Here is a 21055-nt window from a genome sequence, read left to right on the forward strand (position 1 = left end):
AGGGGTTATTATTTATCATTTCGTTCCGCTATGCTTTTGTTGAACTGACAAACAAGCGGCCATACGGTATAAGCTATACTTTGGTTACCTGTAGGCCAGGCCCCGCCCCCTGTGTGTATTACACGTCAACTACCTGTGTCCCGTGACGTGCGGGTCGCTCCAGGTGTTCTCTATTCATCCAGTGTGGGAAAATGTGGTCGACTCCACGACTATATCAGATAGGTATTCATAGCTGTGATTTCTACACCCCATGAGTCATCACCGGCCGTAAGATCAACCGAGTCCCATATATTTGAACATGTTCCTGTACTACACTAAAGGTTAGAGCATGTCTGTCGGGATCCCGTCAGATCAACCGAGTCCCGTATATTTGAACATGTTCCTGTACTACACTAAGGTTTCGAGCATGTCTGTTCGGGATCCCGTCAGATCAACCGAGTCCCATATATTTGAACATGTTCCTGTACTACACTAAGGGTTCGAGCATGTCTGTCCGGGGTCTCGTCAGATCAACCGAGTCCCATATATTTGAACATGCTCCTGTACTACACTAAGGTTTCGAGCATGTCTGTGCGGGGTCTCGTCAGATCAACCGAGTCCCATATATTTGAACATGCTCCTGTACTACACTAAGGGTTCGAGCATGTCTGTGCGGGGTCCCGTCAGATCAACCGAGTCCCATATATTTGAACATGCTCCTGTACTACACTAAGGTTTCGAGCATGTCTGTGCGGGGTCTCGTCAGATCAAGCGAGTCCCATATATTTGAACATGCTCCTGTACTACACTAAGGGTTCGAGCATGTCTGTGCGGGGTCCCGTCAGATCAACCGAGTCCCATATATTTGAACATGCTCCTGTACTACACTAAGGTTTCGAGCATGTCTGTGCGGGGTCTCGTCAGATCAACCGAGTCCCATATATTTGAACATGCTCCTGTACTACACTAAGGGTTCGAGCATGTCTGTGCGGGGTCCCGTCAGATCAACCGAGTCCCATATATTTGAACATGCTCCTGTACCACTAAGGTTTCGAGCATGTCTGTGCGGGGTCTCGTCAGATCAACCGAGTCCCATATATTTGAACATGCTCCTGTACTACACTAAGGGTTCGAGCATGTCTGTGCGGGGTCTCGTCAGATCAACCGAGTCCCATATATTTGAACATGCTCCTGTACTACACTAAGGGTTCGAGCATGTCTGTCCGGGGTCCCGTCAGATCAACCGAGTCCCATATATTTGAACATGCTCCTGTACTACACTAAGGGTTCGAGCATGTCTGTTCGGGATCCCGTCAGATCAACCGAGTCCCGTATATTTGAACATGTTCCTGAACTACACTAAGGGTTCGAGCATGTCTGTTCGGGATCCCGTCAGATCAACCGAGTCCCGTATATTTGAACATGCTCCTGTACTACACTAAGGGTTCGAGCATGTCTGTCCGGGGTCCCGTCAGATCAACCGAGTCCCATATATTTGAACATGCTCCTGTACTACACTAAGGGTTCGAGCATGTCTGTTCGGGATCCCGTCAGATCAACCGAGTCCCGTATATTTGAACATGCTCCTGTACTACACTAAGGGTTCGAGCATGTCTGTCCGGGGTCCCGTCAGATCAACCGAGTCCCATATATTTGAACATGCTCCTGTACTACACTAAGGGTTCGAGCATGTCTGTCCGGGGTCTCGTCAGATCAACCGAGTCCCATATATTTGAACATGCTCCTGTACTACACTAAGGGTTCGAGCATGTCTGTTCGGGATCCCGTCAGATCAACCGAGTCCCGTATATTTGAACATGTTCCTGTACTACACTAAAGGTTCGAGCATGTCTGTCGGGATCCCGTCAGATCAACCGAGTCCCGTATATTTGAACATGCTCCTGTACTACACTAAGGGTTCGAGCATGTCTGTCCGGGGTCTCGTCAGATCAACCGAGTCCCATATATTTGAACATGCTCCTGTACTACACTAAGGGTTCGAGCATGTCTGTCCGGGGTCCTGTCAGATCAACCGAGTCCCATATATTTGAACATGCTCCTGTACTACACTAAGGGTTCGAGCATGTCTGTTCGGGATCCCGTCAGATCAACCGAGTCCCGTATATTTGAACATGTTCCTGTACTACACTAAGGGTTCGAGCATGTCTGTTCGGGATCCCGTCAGATCAACCGAGTCCCGTATATTTGAACATGCTCCTGTACTACACTAAGGGTTCGAGCATGTCTGTCCGGGGTCCCGTCAGATCAACCGAGTCCCATATATTTGAACATGCTCCTGTACTACACTAAGGGTTCGAGCATGTCTGTCGGGATCCCGTCAGATCAACCGAGTCCCATATATTTGAACATGCTCCTGTACTACACTAAGGGTTCGAGCATGTCTGTTCGGGATCCCGTCAGATCAACCGAGTCCCATATATTTGAACATGCTCCTGTACTACACTAAGGGTTCGAGCATGTCTGTTCGGGATCCCGTCAGATCAACCGAGTCCCGTATATTTGAACATGCTCCTGTACTACACTAAGGGTTCGAGCATGTCTGTCCGGGGTCTCGTCAGATCAACCGAGTCCCATATATTTGAACATGCTCCTGTACTACACTAAGGGTTCGAGCATGTCTGTCCGGGGTCTCGTCAGATCAACCGAGTCCCATATATTTGAACATGCTCCTGTACTACACTAAGGGTTCGAGCATGTCTGTCCGGGGTCTCGTCAGATCAACCACTGAATACAGCGACCACAAGTTGCTTCTTTTAAGGCGAGACGTAGCCCAGTGGTAAAGCACTCGTCTGATGAGCGGTCGCTCTAGGATCGGTCCCCGTCGGTGGCTCATTTGGTTATGTTGTTTTTTTGCAGCCAGTGCATCACGCCTGGTATAGCAAAGGCCGTGGACTGTGCTATCTTGTCTGTGGGATGGTGCTTATAAAAGATCCCTTGCTACTAATGGGAAAATGAAGCGGGTTTCTAAGGGACACAACTAGAGCACAAAGAAAGAATGAAAAAAAAAAAAAAAAAAAGTCAATAGGACATATCAATACTTTCCACAAAATTGTCATATTATATACATCTCCCCGAATTAACTGAATTTCGGGTTTCTTCGTCCAACGAATACGAAAAGCTTCATTAGTTCTTTTCATTCACACACAAAAAAATATTATTTTTGTCGAGGAAAAAATTTCTTTATGGGAATTATAATAAATAATATTTTCTGTATGACCCGGATGAAAAGACGATCTGCATTGAAGTCGGCGTTAACAGACAGGTGTGGGTTTTTAATCCACTTTGATCGAGATATCCCTTTCTAGATTTAGGCTTGGATTTCTTCTTACTCTGTTATTTCCGGAAAATCTTTTCTCTCATTTTTTTGTCAACCGATTGACTTTCCTTTTTAAAGAGATTCTTATCTTTTGAGAGGGGCAGTGCGGAACAGAGGGTTCTTGTGAGGGGAGGTTTTGTTAACAAATTCTTAAGACAGTCTTTGCGGGGATTATCATCGAGGACTTGGTGACATACGATTACATCTTTCACTGGTCGTAAGTCCGCACAGCTTTGTAAGTCCGCACAGCTTTGTAAGCCAACAAATTAAAGCGCTCGCGCTGGGTCAATTTCAAAGAGGTCAGAATTCAATATGAATGAAATTCGCGTCAACGTTAACCACTGTACCGTAAGCAGGCAAATCGTCCCATTAGGTAGCAATATACAGTTATCTCCCTTAGAAAGAGTTCGATTGTTGCACAGATTGATGTTTGAAAAACGTTTGTTTTGTTTAAGGACACCACTAGACACCGACCGCGCGTCAAGCGAGCGCTTTACCACTGGACTACATCCCGCCCCAGATCGATGTGTGACGGCTGATTAGTTGGAATAGGAAGTAACTTCTTAATCTGAGTGACAGCTATTATTAAAGAGTTAGTTAAAAAATGACAATTGGTTTATCACCAGCAGTGAAAACGGTTTAGCTGTAATGAGGCTTGGTATTCATGCACCGGGTTTTCCTTGTGACAAATGTAGGGCGCGATCTATTTGGGTCATTTTCTATGAAGAAGAATTTGTGAAAAATTGAATAGCTAAACTTGTATTCAATTAAGGATTTTTGTAAGGTTTGATGAGCAATGTTTCCATAAATATATAAACATATGATTGGCATCCGCCAACGTCCACTTGTATGGTTGTGAACATTGTCAGAATTGCACCCAAAATCATGAGCACATTTTGATGGAAGTAACACAACAATTTAACTCAAAATATTTACAATGAGTCCTCTTTATAATTATGACCCTGTTAGTAATTTTCTTGAGTCCTTGAGACTAAAACTACCTGTATCTTTCTTTATCTTTAAACAATAGGTAGGCATTTAGGAAGCCAGGAGCTGGCAAGCACAAATCTCAGCTGAAGATTCACAAATAACTGTGATCTGCTACCATTAGCACAGCGAGGGGAGGCGACTCCAAACAATAGGGGAGACGACTCTAATCAATTTGGGAGAAGACTGCAAACAATAAGGGAGATGACTCCAAAAATAAGAGGATACAATTAAGGTTTAAGCACGCTGTCCTGGGCACATACCTCAGTTATCTGCCCAGAACAGTGGGTTAGTTGTTAGTGGTTAGTGAGAGAGAAGAGTCGTTAAAACTCGCTCTGAATAGTAATAACAGACCGTTTAATCTTACTATAGTAATAACAGACCGTTTAATCTTACTATAGTAATAATAGACCGTTTAATATTACTATAGTAATAATAGACCGTTTAATCTTACTATAGCAATAATAGTAATAATAGACCGTTTAATCTGAATATAGTAATAATATACCGTTTAATCTTATTATAGTAATAATAGGCCATTTAGTCTTACTATAATAATAATGGGCCATTTAATCTTACTATAGTAATAATAGGCCATTCAATCTTACTATAATAATAACAGACCATTTAATCTTACTATAGTAATAATAGGCCATTCAATCTTAGTATAGTAATAACAGACCATTTAATCTTACTATAGTAATAATAGGCCATTTAATCTTACTATAGTAATAACAAACCATTTAATCTTACTATAGTAATAATAGGCCATTTAATCTTACTATAGTAATAATAGGCCATTCAATCTTAGTATAGTAATAACAGACCATTTAATCTTACTATAGTAATAATAGGCCATTCAATCTTAGTATAGTAATAACAGACCATTTAATCTTACTATAGTAATAATAGGCCATTTAATCTTACTATAGTAATAACAAACCATTTAATCTTACTATAGTAATAATAGGCCATTTAATCTTACTATAGTAATAATAGGCCATTTAATCTTACTATAGCAATAATAGACCATTTAATCTTACTATATTAATAATAATCCATTAATTTTAATCTTACTATAGTAATAATAGGCCATTCAATCTTACTATAGTAATAATAGGCCATTCAATCTTAGTATAGTAATAACAGACCATTTAATCTTACTATAGTAATAATAGGCCATTCAATCTTAGTATAGTAATAACAGACCATTTAATCTTACTATAGTAATAATAGGCCATTCAATCTTAGTATAGTAATAACAGACCATTTAATCTTACTATAGTAATAATAGGCCATTTAATCTTACTATAGTAATAACAAACCATTTAATCTTACTATAGTAATAATAGGCCATTTAATCTTACTATAGTAATAATAGGCCATTTAATCTTACTATAGCAATAATAGACCATTTAATCTTACTATATTAATAATAATCCATTAATTTTAATCTTACTATAGTAATAATAGGCCATTCAATCTTACTATAGTAATAATAGGCCATTCTGACCGTGCAGCACACCATATTTTAATGAAGATATTTGTAATAAAAATATCGCATGCTTAGGTCACGTGTTCACTTAAATTACGAAATGTTCCTAGTCAGGACACGCAGCGTTCCGTCAATTCCTCAAAGTTCAACCAACTTTCCAGGCGAAGTAAGTTGTGTTACTTAGTTAAATGTTTGTTAATCATAATATACAAAGGTGTTATGTAATAAATACAGAGCCAGATACCAGTTATTTTGCCATGTTATTTATTGCACTCGTTTATGGTGTGCAAGATTATGCTCCTCGACCGCTATGCGGTCTCGTGGTATAATATTCTTGCGCACTACAAACTCGTGCAGTGAACAGCATAGGAAAACAACTGGCATGTAGTCCTGTATATTTACCTACTAAATATAGTGTAATAAAAACAAGAACTTGATAAACATTGAATCATTTTAATGATTAAACAAAGTTTGTTGGCATTAGGTTAATAACGATAACACGTGAACCAATTATCACAGGTATGCAAGGCACATTTTTAAAGTCGTGACTAAATTTCAGATACTATATCTGTTTTGAAGTAACGATTATAACATCCAGTTGTAACAGTGTCAGTCGTAACTAAACTCAAGATACTATATCTGTTTCGAAGTAACGATTATAACATCCAGTTGTAACAGTGTGAGTCGTAACTAAACTCAAGATACTATATCTGTTTCGAAGTAACGATTATAACATCCAGTTGTAACAGTGTGAGTCGTAACTAAACTCAAGATACTATATCTGTTTCGAAGTAACGATTATAACATCCAGTTGTAACAGTGTCAGTCGTGACTAAACTCAAGATACTATATCTGCTTCGAAGTAACGATTATAACATCAGTTAATTGCCAGAACTACTATATCTGCTTCGAAGTAACGATTATAACATCAGTTAATTGCCAGAACTACGAGTAAATCCCAAATAATGCATCTGCATCTTTAACTGTGTATATAGCTATTTTGAATTATGTTTGTATGGATCCCACGAAGAGCTCCTGTTGTCATCTTGCCACTGTAAATATCCATCGTACAATAATTCCTCATATGCTGTCGTTTGACGGCTCGAGTTTATCGTAATACAGTTTACAGTTTCAAGCTTCAAAGTACCGATCATATCATCCAATCTTAAAAGTAACGATCAGATCATCAGGAAAAGAACACAATGCTCCACATATTGACGAATTTGGAATCCATCGAATCATTCCGCAATCTGGCAACACATTTTGCGTGTTTACGTTCCGGCAACACTCGTAGTGTGTTAACGTCCCGGCAACACATGAAGAGTGTTAACGTCCCGGCATATCGGTCGCGTTCTCCCTCAGGTACATCCAGTAAATGAAAAGTAGAATTTCTTCAAAGCACTGTTAACTTGTTTTAAAATAAATTATTACATTACACATTTATTTCTCACTCACTACCACGGCCGCCATACTTGTTCCGGTGATGGTGCGTTTCTCACAGAAGCTTCTGGCTGTTTTGGTAGCAGCATGCTGTTGCCATGGTTTCCAAACGGCGGGGACATAACTGCTGAAGAAGCCGGCTCCGGCTGCGAGGTAAAAACTTTGGGAACTCTGACGCCAGCGAGGGGAGAAGTGTTTTCAGTTTTCACCTGACTGACGCACTCAGTCGTCCTGTCACTGCCGGCAGGCGGAGCTGCATACAGAGGCACGGCCTGCATGGATGAGGGTGACGTCAACACAAGAGCGACCTGACCTCCTGGCAACGTGCCAGGAATCAACTGAAATGGCGCCGCGCTTGTCTGTGATGACGTCAGACACGACACTTGGATGTTATTCTGTTGAGGAATCTGACTTTTGTCGGCGATCATACTCTGGAAGGCGGATGCGTTGCTAGGCGTCGTGCAGGTAGTCACGAATGCCGGGTGCTGGACGGGCGGTACCCCGAGCACATGGCCCGAATGTTGCATAACGTCATTGATCGGCGAGGGGTTGATGGCCTGGAGACAGCCGGCGAGGTGGCCGAGCACGCGCGTGCGCACATCGTCATTGACGCCCTGCACAGACGTCAAGTATCGCATTATCTCGTTAGCGCACTCATTGAACCCCGCGCGATACTTCGTTATGACATCAGGACTTGTTGCCATGGCAGCTGGAAATAATAAACAATAAATAAATAATTAAATATAATAAATAAATTAATTAATATGACTATTCTCTATGGCTTTTAAAATATTGCAATTTTATTTGCTTTACTAAGAATATATCCGTCACGCTTGAATATAAAATAAACGTACGAATTACTGTATATATAGAGAATAACTGAACAGGATAAAGAAGATATCCGACGTCATTAACTAGTTATTATCTTTATTCTGCAGACCATAAACATTAATGGAAAAGCTATTATTTCTGTATTTCAGCCACATTGTACAATGACCTAGAGGTCAAATGAGCAATTTTGTAATGTAGCTATGCGTGTGACGTCACATGAGTGAACTCAAAAGTCATATCCTGCTAGTAACAGGATATGACTTTACTTTATCCGTCATCATATTCTGTCAGTAGAAACGGTGGTTGCAGGATAAAAAACGTATTATCTCGCCTTCATGTAAAATTCTTTAAAATCATTGGTTGTTTGCCGTTGGACAAATCCCTTATACCCCTGTGGGCGGAGCCAAATTCTCTTATACCCCGTCTGTAATTTCCAACAGTTTCCAGCCACCTCATTTAATGCTAAAGATTATAATCAGATTATAAATAGCATTGATAATCAATCAAGTATACATAATTAATTTTATTTTTACTATAAAATACTCTATTTCAATACTTTTAAAAGCTGCAATGTTGAACTCGGCAACCTACGGTCGTGGTGTTATTGTATTAATGCGCGATTAGCAACAGTGTTTTTTTTGGGGGGGGGGGTTAAAATATTTTTCTTTTTTTACTACATACATTTCTGATGAAAAAAGGAGAAGTTGTTTTTATTTTTTATTATTAATATCTGTTTCAGACAATTTCGTATTACAAACATTTGAAGTTAAAAACTCGTTTATCGATGGAACTATTTTTCGTCACTGGCAAGTGGTTTCGTTCGCGTCCGCGTGGTACGGCTTCGGTAATAAATTGTTAACAATTATTGTCTGGCGTTATTTTGATTATTTGGCTATAATTTTATATGGTCTAACATGTCGGCAAGATAAATTCGTTGTAGAAGCATCTCTCGAGGTATATGGCTTTTGATGTACCCTCTATGTGCTCTTTTACCCCCTCGCCTTCGGCTCGGGGTAAAAGAACACATAGAGGGTACATAAAAAGCCATATACCCCTCGTGATGCTTCTACAACTTATATTATCTATGTGGTGATTATGTCGATAAGCATAATGGGCCGGATTTACACAGCCTGTTCATGTCTTACACACGTGTAACTACTAGTTCATAAAAATAAACTCGAATGTAAATGCACATTGAGTTTATAGGCCCGGCGCCATTTTCCATTAGCAAATACGGAGCCGTTCCGAGCAATTTTGCTCGGAACGGATATGTGGTCGAAATAGCGAATTGTGGTCGAAATAGCGATTGACACCACCTTTTCCCACCCTAATCGTGTAGTGTGATCTTTTTCGGGCATATGCAGACTAAGAAATACTTACTTTGAAACGATCTTCACTTTGAATTAAAGGAAAAACGACCGACTGTATGACTTGGGTTTAAAACGCGCGGTGCATTATGGGAGGAAAATGAAACTCCCAGGTCTATAAACTCAATGTGCATTTACATTCGAGTTTATTTTTATGAACTAGTGTAACTACATGCATTTACAATGTTTAAACACACGTGTAACTACATGCATTTACAATGCTTAAACACCTGTTTATGTCGATAAGCATAATGGGCCGGATTTACATAGCCTGTTTATGTCTTACACACGTGTAACTACATGCATTTACAATGCTTAAACACCTGCGTTTTAAAAAATCATGTTTCTAGAATTCAGACTATTAGTATTAGTATTTTATAAATTATATATTGGCCACAAAATACCTTACATGTAGCAAGCCTTTTAATCGTAAAGAGCGGGAAACAGTGACGTCACCAACTACAGTCAAAGCGGTGACCTATCACTATCCGTAAGAGGAACGGCATGGTTGCGAAATCTCTCTACCACCGAGGTATGTAATATCACATTTATGTCATGGTTACATCACGAGTACGTAATTACCTGCCATCTGATGACGTTGTACATGACGTAGGTGTTTCACAGTCAGTTCCAAGATGTCTGCCTTTTCCAGTTTGGAGTACTGGGCGTTCTGTAGGAGGAAATACATCATCATCATAACTATGCACAGGTAAACACCGCAAGGTCACTCCTAGCCAAAAATGTCTGGGGTATGGGGTGGAGTGGGGTGAGGTGAGGTGGGTATTAAAACAAGTATCAAAACAGTAATAATCGGGTGTTTTTTCAGGTAGACCTAAAGGACACCTTTTAACAAAAAAGACAGACAGACAAACAGACAGAGAAAGAGACACACACAGACAGACTGACAGACAGACACACAGAGAGAGAGAGAGAGAGAGAGAGAGAGAGAGAGAGAGAGAGAGAGAGAGAGAGAGAGAGAGAGAGAGAGAGAGAGAGAGAGAGAGAGAGAGAGAGAGAGAGAATTATTTGATTAAATTATTATTTGGAACAAGTCTAAACTATTTCAATACAAGAAAACAAAATGACTATCGTATTAAACATAGATAGCGAAGTAAAAAAAAAAAAATCTTATTAAAAATTGATAGTCAATTCATTGGGGGTGTGGGGAGGAGATATAACATGAAAATATGTTTATTGTTTTGAAAATCGATAGCCAATTCATTAAATGACAACATGATTATTACAAATCGTATCTCTGTACAGGACAACGGATAATCAGATTTAGTTTTTGTCTTAACAAGAAACAAAGATGTACCCCCACTACGGTTTGAATAAACCTTTAAGTGAACAGGCTGGTCACGTATACACAATGATGTAAACAAACCCTTAACATATGGGACACGTGTATATAACACTGGCTGTGTAGCTAATGAATATTCATGAGGCCAACGTACATCTTTTTTCATCGCTTGAAGCACGAGCGTCTTCAGCTGGGACAGACACGTGTTGATTCGTGCGCGTCGCCGCTTCTCCATCAAGGGCTTGTTACTCTGGAAAATAAAACACGTCACTGTCACGTGATTATGGCGTTAAAACAATTATGACGTCATTGTAACGAAGTATTGAATATTGCATATATCCCAGGAATATTGGCATTAACTATAAAATGCTAAATGAAAAAGAAAATATCAACAAAATAAGAGGGGGGGGGGGGGGGGGGGCATATCATTACGCAATAACAACCCCAAGACATTATATTAGTTTTAATGAAGTAAATAACATATTAAACATATCAACTGATCCAACAATCATTGGCATTTTAATTAGAAGAAAGAAAAGGAATTTAACTTCATCAAATACCCGGTAATGAAAATCTAATGTACACCACGAACAACTCCGGGGGGACATGTCTCGACTCCTCTCCCTAGAAACTTTGCGCATCATAGTCTAGACACGCCTCCACCCTCCTGCACATATCCCTGCACACGCGTCTGGACTACTCCCCCCCCCCCCGTCACAATCAGTGCCCCACGACTTGTATATATATGACCCAGGTATGTGCTGTCCTGTCTGTGGAAAGCGCATTTAAAAATGCCTTGCTGTTAATGGAAGAATGTAGCAGTTTGTCTCCATGACTACGTATCAAAACTTACCAAATGCTTGACACCCAATAGCCGGTGATTAGTAAAACAATGTGATCTAGTGGTGCCGTTAAGCAAGAAAAACTAACTCATTTAAAATTAAATCATAAAATAACAGAAAAGGAATGAAATAAAATATAAAACAACCAAACAAAAATAAATAAGTAAACAAAACAAACAAACAAAATAAATAAATAAATACAATTTAATAAATGATGTTTTCTATATTACTTAACGTTTTTTTGTTTGTTTGTTTGTTTATTTGTTTTCCAAACTGATTTTTCACACGCAACCCCCACCCGGATGGTTCTTCCCGAAGGTGTTATGTCATAAACGTCGCAGCTCTAGCAGTATGTTTATTGGACGAGTGTCCGGAGGCTGGTGGTAACTAAAGTAAGCTAATAAAAGTGGCAGGTCTCATCTGGCGCGGACAATCAGTTAATTGACGTGACTACGAGAATAGATCACACAGGAAAACAGATCACACAGGAAACTGTCATACCTCACACACAGCCATTCAAATAAACCACACGTGCTTATAATATACCAAATAAATCACACGTGCATGTAGTATATCAAATAAATGACACATATGTATAATATAGCATATAAATCACACGTGCATGTAATATATCAAATAAATCACACGTGCATGCAATATATCAAATAAATCACACGTGCATGTAATATATCAAATAAATCACACGTGCATGTAATATATCAAATAAATCACACGTGCATGCAATATATCAAATAAATCACACGCGCATGCAATATATCAAATAAATCACACGTGCATGCAATATATCAAATAAATCACACGTGCATGGAATATATCAAATAAATCACACGTGCATGTAATATATCAAATAAATCACACGTGCATGTCATAATAATATATGCAACGACTCGAACGACTGGCATACACACACCGCCATACATCAATATATAACTGGTGGTTCCGTGATAAATGTGCATATCAATAACAGCCAGACATAGAGGCACAGATAGTTGGAAGGTAGGTCCAGTCATGGTAGGTACTGAAGGGGATAGGGTAGTTTGTGGGTAATGTTTGTGGTAAGTATTGGATGAGTAAAGCGGTGGTGGTAGGTACTGAAGGGGATAGGGTAGTTTGTGGGTAATGTTTGTGGTAGGTATTGGATGGGTAAAGCGGTGGTGGTAGGTACTGAAGGGGATAGGGTAGTTTGTGGGGTGTTTGTGGGTATTGGATGAGTTGTGGTAGGTACTGAAGGGGATAGGGTAGTTTGTGTGGGTAATGTTTGGGTAGGTAAGTAAAGCGGTGGTGGTAGGTACTGAAGGGGATAGGGTAGTTTGTGGGTAATGTTTGTGGTAGGTATTGGATGGGTAAAGCGGTGGTGGTAGGTACTGAAGGGGATAGGGTAGTTTGTGGGTAATGTTTGTGGTAAGTATTGGATGGGTAAAGCGGTGGTGGTAGGTACTGAAGGGGATAGGGTAGTTTGTGGGTAATGTTTGTGGTAAGTATTGGATGGGTAAAGCGGTGGTGGTAGGTACTGAAGGGGATAGGGTAGTTTGTGGGTAATGTTTGTGGTAAGTATTGGATGGGTAAAGCGGTGGTGGTAGGTACTGAAGGGGATAGGGTAGTTTGTGGGTAATGTTTGTGGTAAGTATTGGATGGGTAAAGCGGTGGTGGTAGGTACTGAAGGGGATAGGGTAGTTTGTGGGTAATGTTTGTGGTAAGTATTGGATGGGTAAAGCGGTGGTGGTAGGTACTGGGGGGATAGGGTAGTTTGTGTGGTAATGTTTGGTGGTAAGTATTGGGGGTAAAGCAGTGGTGGTAGGTATTGGGATAGGGTAGTTTGTGGGTAATGTTTGTGGTAGGTATTGGATGGGTAAAGCGGTGGTGGTAGGTACTGGAGAGGGTAGGGGAGGTTGTGGGTAATGTTTGTGGTAGGTATTGGGAGGGGTAGGGCGGTGGTAGTAGGTATTGTAGGGGGTAGGGCAGTAGTGGTATGTATTGGAAGGGAGAGGGCAGTAGTGGTAGGTATTGGAGGGGGTAGGGCGGTGGTGGTAGGTATTGGAGGGGAGAGGGCAGTGGTAGTAGGTATTGTAGGGGGTAGGGCAGTAGTGGTATGTATTGGAAGGGAGAGGGCAGTAGTGGTAGGTATTGGAGGGGGTAGGGCGGTGGTGGTAGGTATTGGAGGGGAGAGGGCAGTGGTGGCAGGTATTGGGAGGGGTAGAGCGGTGGTGGTAGGTATTGGGGGGGTGGGGGGGGGGGGTAGGGCGGTGGCGGTAGGTATTGGAGGGGGTAGGGCGGTGGTGGCAAGGAAACGAATGCTACTTTCACGTCTCCTTTGAACATTGTTTGAATTAGTGGCTAATTAGCGTGAACGTTTTAAAGAAACAGATCTGCAGAGAGCTGTAATGTGTTAAGTCGAATTCTCTATGTCTATATGTCAGAATAATTATCAAATGTTTCACATCCAACATAAATCAAGATGCTCTAGTGGTGTCGTTAAACACAACAAATATAATTATATTATTATTACTTTCTTCTGAATGAATTCCGTCACACATGCTCAATATGATCAAAACTGATTGTTTCAGGTTAGATTTTCAAGGCAATTGAAATGAAAAACAAATATTCCAAATCACCTAAATTTAAAAATCTTGTATACCAGTAATTAAAACCCTACAGGTTAATATTTATTTACCTTTCTATAAGAAGATTTGCCATCGTCACATTTTCTGGGACTTGGAGACCTGGAGTCGCTTTCCGTCATTTTCCGATCTCAATTTGACAAATGAACAAACGAATCTACAGGTGGTTTTGTCTGTCGACACCAGCGCGAGCATAAGACTCGATTCCGTTTGTGGGCCCGTATAAAGTGCCAGACCTCTGTTCGTTGACATAGCTTTGAAAGGGTCGGGGGAAGCTTTTGTCCGCAACCTGTGTGAAGTAATGCAACATCTCTTTCCCACGGTCGCATGCCGAAACTTGCGGCCAATGAGAAAAGCCCTTCCTCGTGGGACCAGCCGCCTGTTGGCGATGGGGCTCTTCGATTGGCTGTCAGTTGTTGATGGTGACAGCACGGAGGCCAGGCCTTTGCCAGTGAATGTATCGGAGCGAGAGAGGTAAACACACGCACGTGCCACGCGTCGGCCCGGCACGCCGCTCCCCTGTGGGAAAACTCCGCCCCGTCATCGCTCCGTCGCAACTTTGATAACACAGGACACGCATTCTTCATAAGTCCGCCATACCTGAGATGTCACGTGACTTGTGCGCGAGCTTATCGAGCAGTTATCGCATTCCGGTGCTGTGGACCCATTGAGGCGGCGATCGTGCTGCGGGGAGGGCAGTTTATATGAGAAATGATGGAACACTTCACTGGGAAAATAATCAGACATTTTAAAAAGAAATTATCACATAAGGTGACTCACTGTAACTACCCGTTTGATTTGACTCAGTAACTATCTGTTTGATTTGACTCACAGTAACTACCTGTTTCATTTGACTCAGTAACTACCCGTTTGATTTGACTCACAGAACTACCTGTTTCATTTGACTCAGTAACTACCCGTTTGATTTGACTCACAGAACTACCTGTTTCATTTGACTCAGTAACTACCCATTTCATTTGACTCACTGTAACTACCTTTTTTATTTGACTTAGTAACTAGCCGTTTGATTTGATTCAGTAACTACCTGTTTGATTTGATTCAGTAACTACCCATTTGATTTGACTCACAGTAACTACCTGTTTCATTTGACTCAGTAACTACCCGTTTGATTTGACTCACTGTAACTACCTTTTTGATTTGACTTAGTAACTAGCCGTTTGATTTGATTCAGTAACTATCCGTTTCATTTGACTCGGTAACTACCTGTTTGATTTGATTCAGTAACTACTCATTTGATTTGACTCAGTAACTACCTTTTTGATTTGTCTCAGTAACTAGCCGTTTGATTTGTTTCAGTAATTATCTGTTTGATTTGATTCAGTAACTACCCATTTGATTTTACTCAGTAACTACCTTTTTGATTTGACTCAGTAACTACCTTTTTGATTTGACTCCGTAACTACCCGTTTGGTTTGATACAGTAACTACCCGTTTGATTTGACTCACAATAACTACCCGTTTGATTTGACTCAGTAACTACTTATTTGATTTGACTCATAGTAACTACTTGTTTTATTTGACTCACTGTAACTACCTGTTTGATTTGATTTACAATACCTATCCTATTTATTTGACTCACAGTAATTACCTGTTTTATTTGACATTGTAAATACCCGTTTTATTTGTCATTATATAAGACTGTACACGTACATAGCATCCAGCTGTTTGTCACTAAATAGGACTGTAGACTTACATAGCAGCGAGCTGTTTGTCACTATATAGGACTGTAGACATATATAGCATCCAGCTGTTTGTCACTATATAGGACTGTAGGCTTACGTAGCATCCAGCTGTTTGTCACTATATAGGACTGTAGGCTTACGTAGCATCCAGCTGTTTGTCACTATATAGGACTGTAGACTTACACAGCAGCGAGCTATTTATAACTAAATAGGACTGTAGACTTACATAACAGCGAGCTGTTTGTCACTATATAGGACTGTAGATTTATATAGCATCCAGCTGTTTGTCACTATATAGGACTGTAGACTTACGTAGCATACAGCTGTTTGTCACTATATAGGACTGTAGATTTATATAGCATCCAGCTGTTTGTCACTATATTGGACTGTAAATTACGTAGCATCCAGCTGTTTATCACTATATAGGACTGTAGACTTACATAGCTGCGAGTTGTTTATCAACATATAGGACTGTATACTTAATAGCAATCAGGAGCCTGTTTCACTAAACATCGTAAATTTACATTTACGTGTAACACTTACACCTGTCATACGTCTACGTCTACGTCTACGTTTACTCCATTTCACGAAGCCGGTCGTAGAAATACTACTAACTTACTTTGCACGTAAATCTACGTCTGTTTTCTTTTGCAACTCATTTAGCAGAAATTTGACATCTAAAGCCGATTATTAATAAATCAATGTGCTCTAGTACAGTCATTAAACAAAACAAACTTATAACTTTTAAAAGAAAGAACGAATAAACTTGATAAAGTTTGGAAACCACCGTTTCCGGTATACCAGCACACTGATGACATTAAATGTGGAAGGTCTTGATAAAGTTTGGAAACCACCGTTTCCGGTATACCAGCACACTGATGACATTAAATGTGGAAGGTCTTGATAAAGTTTGGAAACCACCGTTTCCGATATACCAGCACACTGATGACATTAAATGTGGAAGGTCTTGATTAAGTTTGGAAACCACCGTTTCCGGTATACCAGCACACTGATGACATTAAATGTGGAAGGTCTTGATAAAGTTTGGAAACCACCGTTTCCGGTATACCAGCACACTGATGACATTAAATGTGGAAGGTCTTGATAAAGTTTGGAAACCACCGTTTCCGATATACCAGCACACTGATGACATTAAATGTGGAAGGTCTTGATAAAGTTTGGAAACCACCGTTTCCGATATACCAGCACACTGATGACATTAAATGTGGAAGGTCTTGCATCTAAAATAGGTCATTCAGACTTTATAAACTATGTTTATAATGTTCATATTGTTATTTGAACCGAAACATTTATCGACAGCACTTTTGACCTATCAGATATTTTCACATCATTTATGAAAATCAACGCACCTGCAAAAAAATTAACTGGTACTACAAAAGGGAGATAGTGAGGTGGTGTTTTGATATTAGTTCATGAATCAATTTTAGAATATGTCATCAAAATTGACATCACAGGTTTTTGTTTTAATAGTAATACTATTGTTCTTAAAATAGATAAAACTATTTTACAAAGTGTTAATAATGTGATATTAATAGGTACTTATATTCCACCTAAATATTCTCTTGCATATAATAATGGAAATAGTGGGGTTGAGGATTTGGAATATTTATTATTGTCTCTACATGAAAAATATTTTGATCATATATTTGTAATATGTGGAGATTTAAATTGCAGAACAGCAGATCCGCAATCTAAATGTGCAGAAGTGTCTGATTATGCTGAGGTATATTGTATAGATGATGATGGGAGTGAATCACACAATGGCTGCCATGACAGAAAGTCAGATGCTAAGATATGTAATGATTTCGGCCATGAATTACTTGAAATGTGTAGCAACTTTGATCTTTTAATTTTAAATGGCCTGAACATGTTTGATGGCTCATACACATATATTTCTCAACAGGGTTGTAGTGTGATTGTCTACTTTCTGATATCATCTATGCATATTTCTATTTGCTCTTCACTACATGTATCATGTCAAATATGGTCCAAACATTTACCAGTTGAAATGATGTTGTATGGCACTCCTAAATACCTAGATTGTTCTGATAATGAACAGAAAAGGTGTTATGAAAAAATTATATGGGATGATTCTAAGCTAAGTGATTTTCAAAAGAATCTGAAAAATCATGATACACACGATGATTTTGTTAAGGCCTTACGATATATAGAATGTGCTAAGTTTGATGATGTATGGGAAAGTTTTAATAATTGGCTTAAAAATGTGCATCATGTATGTATAAAACCGTCACTGATAGGGAGAAGAAGTTTGTTCCCATACATGCTTGGTTTGATAAAGAGTGTTACAAAATGCGAAAGGAAACTAACTACTTTCTACGTAAATTTAAGAGATCAAAGTCAGTTGAAAATAAATTAATTTATTTAGGGATGCGAAGAGACTATACGAAACATATTTGATAGCTTTGATTTCTAAAGGGCATATATCCACAGGTTTGGGCGACATCGGTGATCATCCCTCTGCATAAAAAGGGAGATGTAAATAACCCAGATAATTATCGTGGTTGCTCTTTAGTGTCTGTTATGAGTAAAATATATACACACATTATAAATAAATGTTTAACTCACTGGGCTGAAAGTACAGGAACACTTTTAGAAGAACAAGCAGGATTCAGAGCTAATTACTCAACAATTGACCATATGTTTACTCTATATGGCTTAATCCAAAAGAGATTGCTATTAGGTACTAAGTTGTATGTGGTTTTTATTGATTTCAAGAAGGCTTTTGACTTGTGGAATATTTTAAGAACTATTGGAATTCATGGTAAGACAATGGATATGTTGAAAGCTATGTATGCATCTGTTAAGGCATGTGTGAGATATAATTCACATGAGTTTACAGATTACTTTGAATGTCCCTTAGGTATAAAACAGGGGTATAAAATAAGCCCCCTGCTTTTTTCTTTTTTTTATAAATGAATTGGCAAATGAAGTAATAGAGGGTGGTAAATATGGTGTACAAATTCTACCTAACTTAAATCAGTTATTTTTGCTCCTTTTTGCAGATGATATAGTTTTGTTATCAATTACCCCTGGTGGACTGCAAACGCAAATTAATAATTTGAAGAAATCTGCTGATAGACTTTGTCTGACTGTGAATTTAGATAAGACTAATATTGTTGTTTTTAGAAATGGTAGGTACCTTTCTGCTAGAGAAAAATGGAAATATGGAAACCTTGAAATCAAAGTTGTAAATAGTTATAAATACCTTGGTATGAATTTCACTACGAAACTTAGTAGACATTTGGCATTACAACATACTCTGTTAAAAGCAAAAGGAGCTTTATTCAAATTATAAGATCATTATATAAATTGGGTTCATTTAATAGTAAAATATTTTTAAACTGTTTGACTGTCAAGTTATGCCTATGTTAACATACTCATCAGAAGTATGGGGCCTTTCCAGTCTTCGTGAAATTGAAAAGGTACATTTATTTGCATGTAAACGTTTTTTATGTGTTCCCTCACAAACCCCAAATCTAATGGTGTATTCTGAGACTGGTCGTTATCCCCTTTACATTATAACCATTACCAAAGCTGTTAAATATTGGACACGTCTATACAGCTACCTTCATCTAGGCTATGTAAACAAACATACATAATGATTTATAATTTTTGTTGCAAAGGTAAAAATAATTGGGCAAGTCAGTTGGAAAATATTTTATGCCGTAGTGGCTTTGGCTATGCCTGGCTATTTCAAGGAATTGGTAATGTTAAAATATTTATAAAAACTTTAAAATTTTGACTAACAGACGTATATTTACAAGAATGGTTAACAGATATAAATAGTAGCGACAGATATGAAATATATAGATCTTTTAAATCAACTATACTTTTAGAAAAACATTTGGATTGGAATAAACATAATTTTAGAAATGCACTCACAAGATTTAGATTAGGCTATACAATTATTAACACTCATAGAAATAGATACAGACATGACTTGCCCAAACAGTGTCACTATTGTGATGACACATTGGAAGATGAATTCCATGTTTTCTTTATATGTCCATTATATAGGGATTTAAGAATAAAATATCTGTCTCCAAAATACAGGTGTCATCACAATAGATTAAAAATGATAATTTTATTAAATACAAAATGTCATACACAGAAATGGAATTTAAGTAAATTTATCTGTGAAGCACTTACAATTCGGGAAGTATTCTGTAATAGTTAATTCAAGTCATTTGGTTAGTATGCATAGATATTATGATTGATCTTCATATTTCATATGTGTGTGTTGATGTCTGCGCTACTCTTCTTGTAACAGGGTGGTCAACCGTAACAATGAAATAAATAAATAAAAAAAAAAAAATAAAAAAACACATGGTTGTACTGTACCAAATAAAATCCTATAGGCGACAATGACCTATGTAGTTTAAAAACACTATATTATGGGTCAGTTCCCTATATTTGCTTTGGAAGGGGGGCAGGGGCACTGATGGATCGGGTACAAACTCTATATCAGATTTTGGTTACAATGGTAAACATTAATGTGATTTTAAAAAAGGCTCACAAGTTGGGGGGGGGGGGGGCACGTACCCCCCGCCCCCCGCCACAGTTCCTACTGGCCTGATTTGAACAAGTCAATATGCACTTTTAAAAAAACAACATTTCAACATTTTCTTTTATGGTGATTTCAATTCGTGTTTTCCAACAAAGTAGTAGATATACCACAAAAATGGTCTGCATAAAAAAATTGTCATGTCTACCCCTTGGATCCGCAACTAAAATTTTCCATTGTCATGAACGTTTATTATTTGTGTAGGCAAAATGCAAGATGACGTTTGGGTGCAGCGGCGTAGCGTGGGGTACTAGCGCCCGGGGCAAGGCAAGTATTGCGCGCCCTAACCAGTGGACCGTTAGCACTCCCCGAGTCCCTTCCACCAATCCAGAATTTTGCGCCCAGGGCAACCGTCTCGGTGGCCCCGCCCACACTACGACACTGGGTGTATTTTGGGTGTTGTTGTTTTTTTTGTTTTCTTGTCTAGACAACTTGCACCCGTATCAAAATAATATAGTCAGTTGAGCAGTCATTTGTGTATGGATATATATTTAATTTCTAAATTGTAAAGAAAATATTATTAAGTTGA

The 21055-nt window shown here is 39.0% G+C and overlaps 1 protein-coding gene across 1 annotated transcript; it reads right to left on the minus strand.

Annotated features, from left to right (window-relative positions):
- Positions 1-6701: 6701 nt before the first annotated feature.
- LOC121390093 (transcription factor HES-1-like) lies at positions 6702-14491 on the minus strand. Its single transcript, XM_041521811.1, has 4 exons — positions 14271-14491; positions 10891-10986; positions 10019-10106; positions 6702-7947 (listed from the first exon to the last, which is right to left on the minus strand). The coding sequence occupies exons 1-4, from the start codon at positions 14337-14339 to the stop codon at positions 7253-7255; spliced, it is 948 nt and encodes a 315-aa protein (XP_041377745.1). The 5' UTR covers positions 14340-14491; the 3' UTR covers positions 6702-7252.
- Positions 14492-21055: the final 6564 nt, after the last annotated feature.

This window comes from Gigantopelta aegis, chromosome 15 (assembly GCF_016097555.1).
Source record: "Gigantopelta aegis isolate Gae_Host chromosome 15, Gae_host_genome, whole genome shotgun sequence".
In the NCBI taxonomy this organism is placed as follows: domain Eukaryota; kingdom Metazoa; phylum Mollusca; class Gastropoda; order Neomphalida; family Peltospiridae; genus Gigantopelta; species Gigantopelta aegis.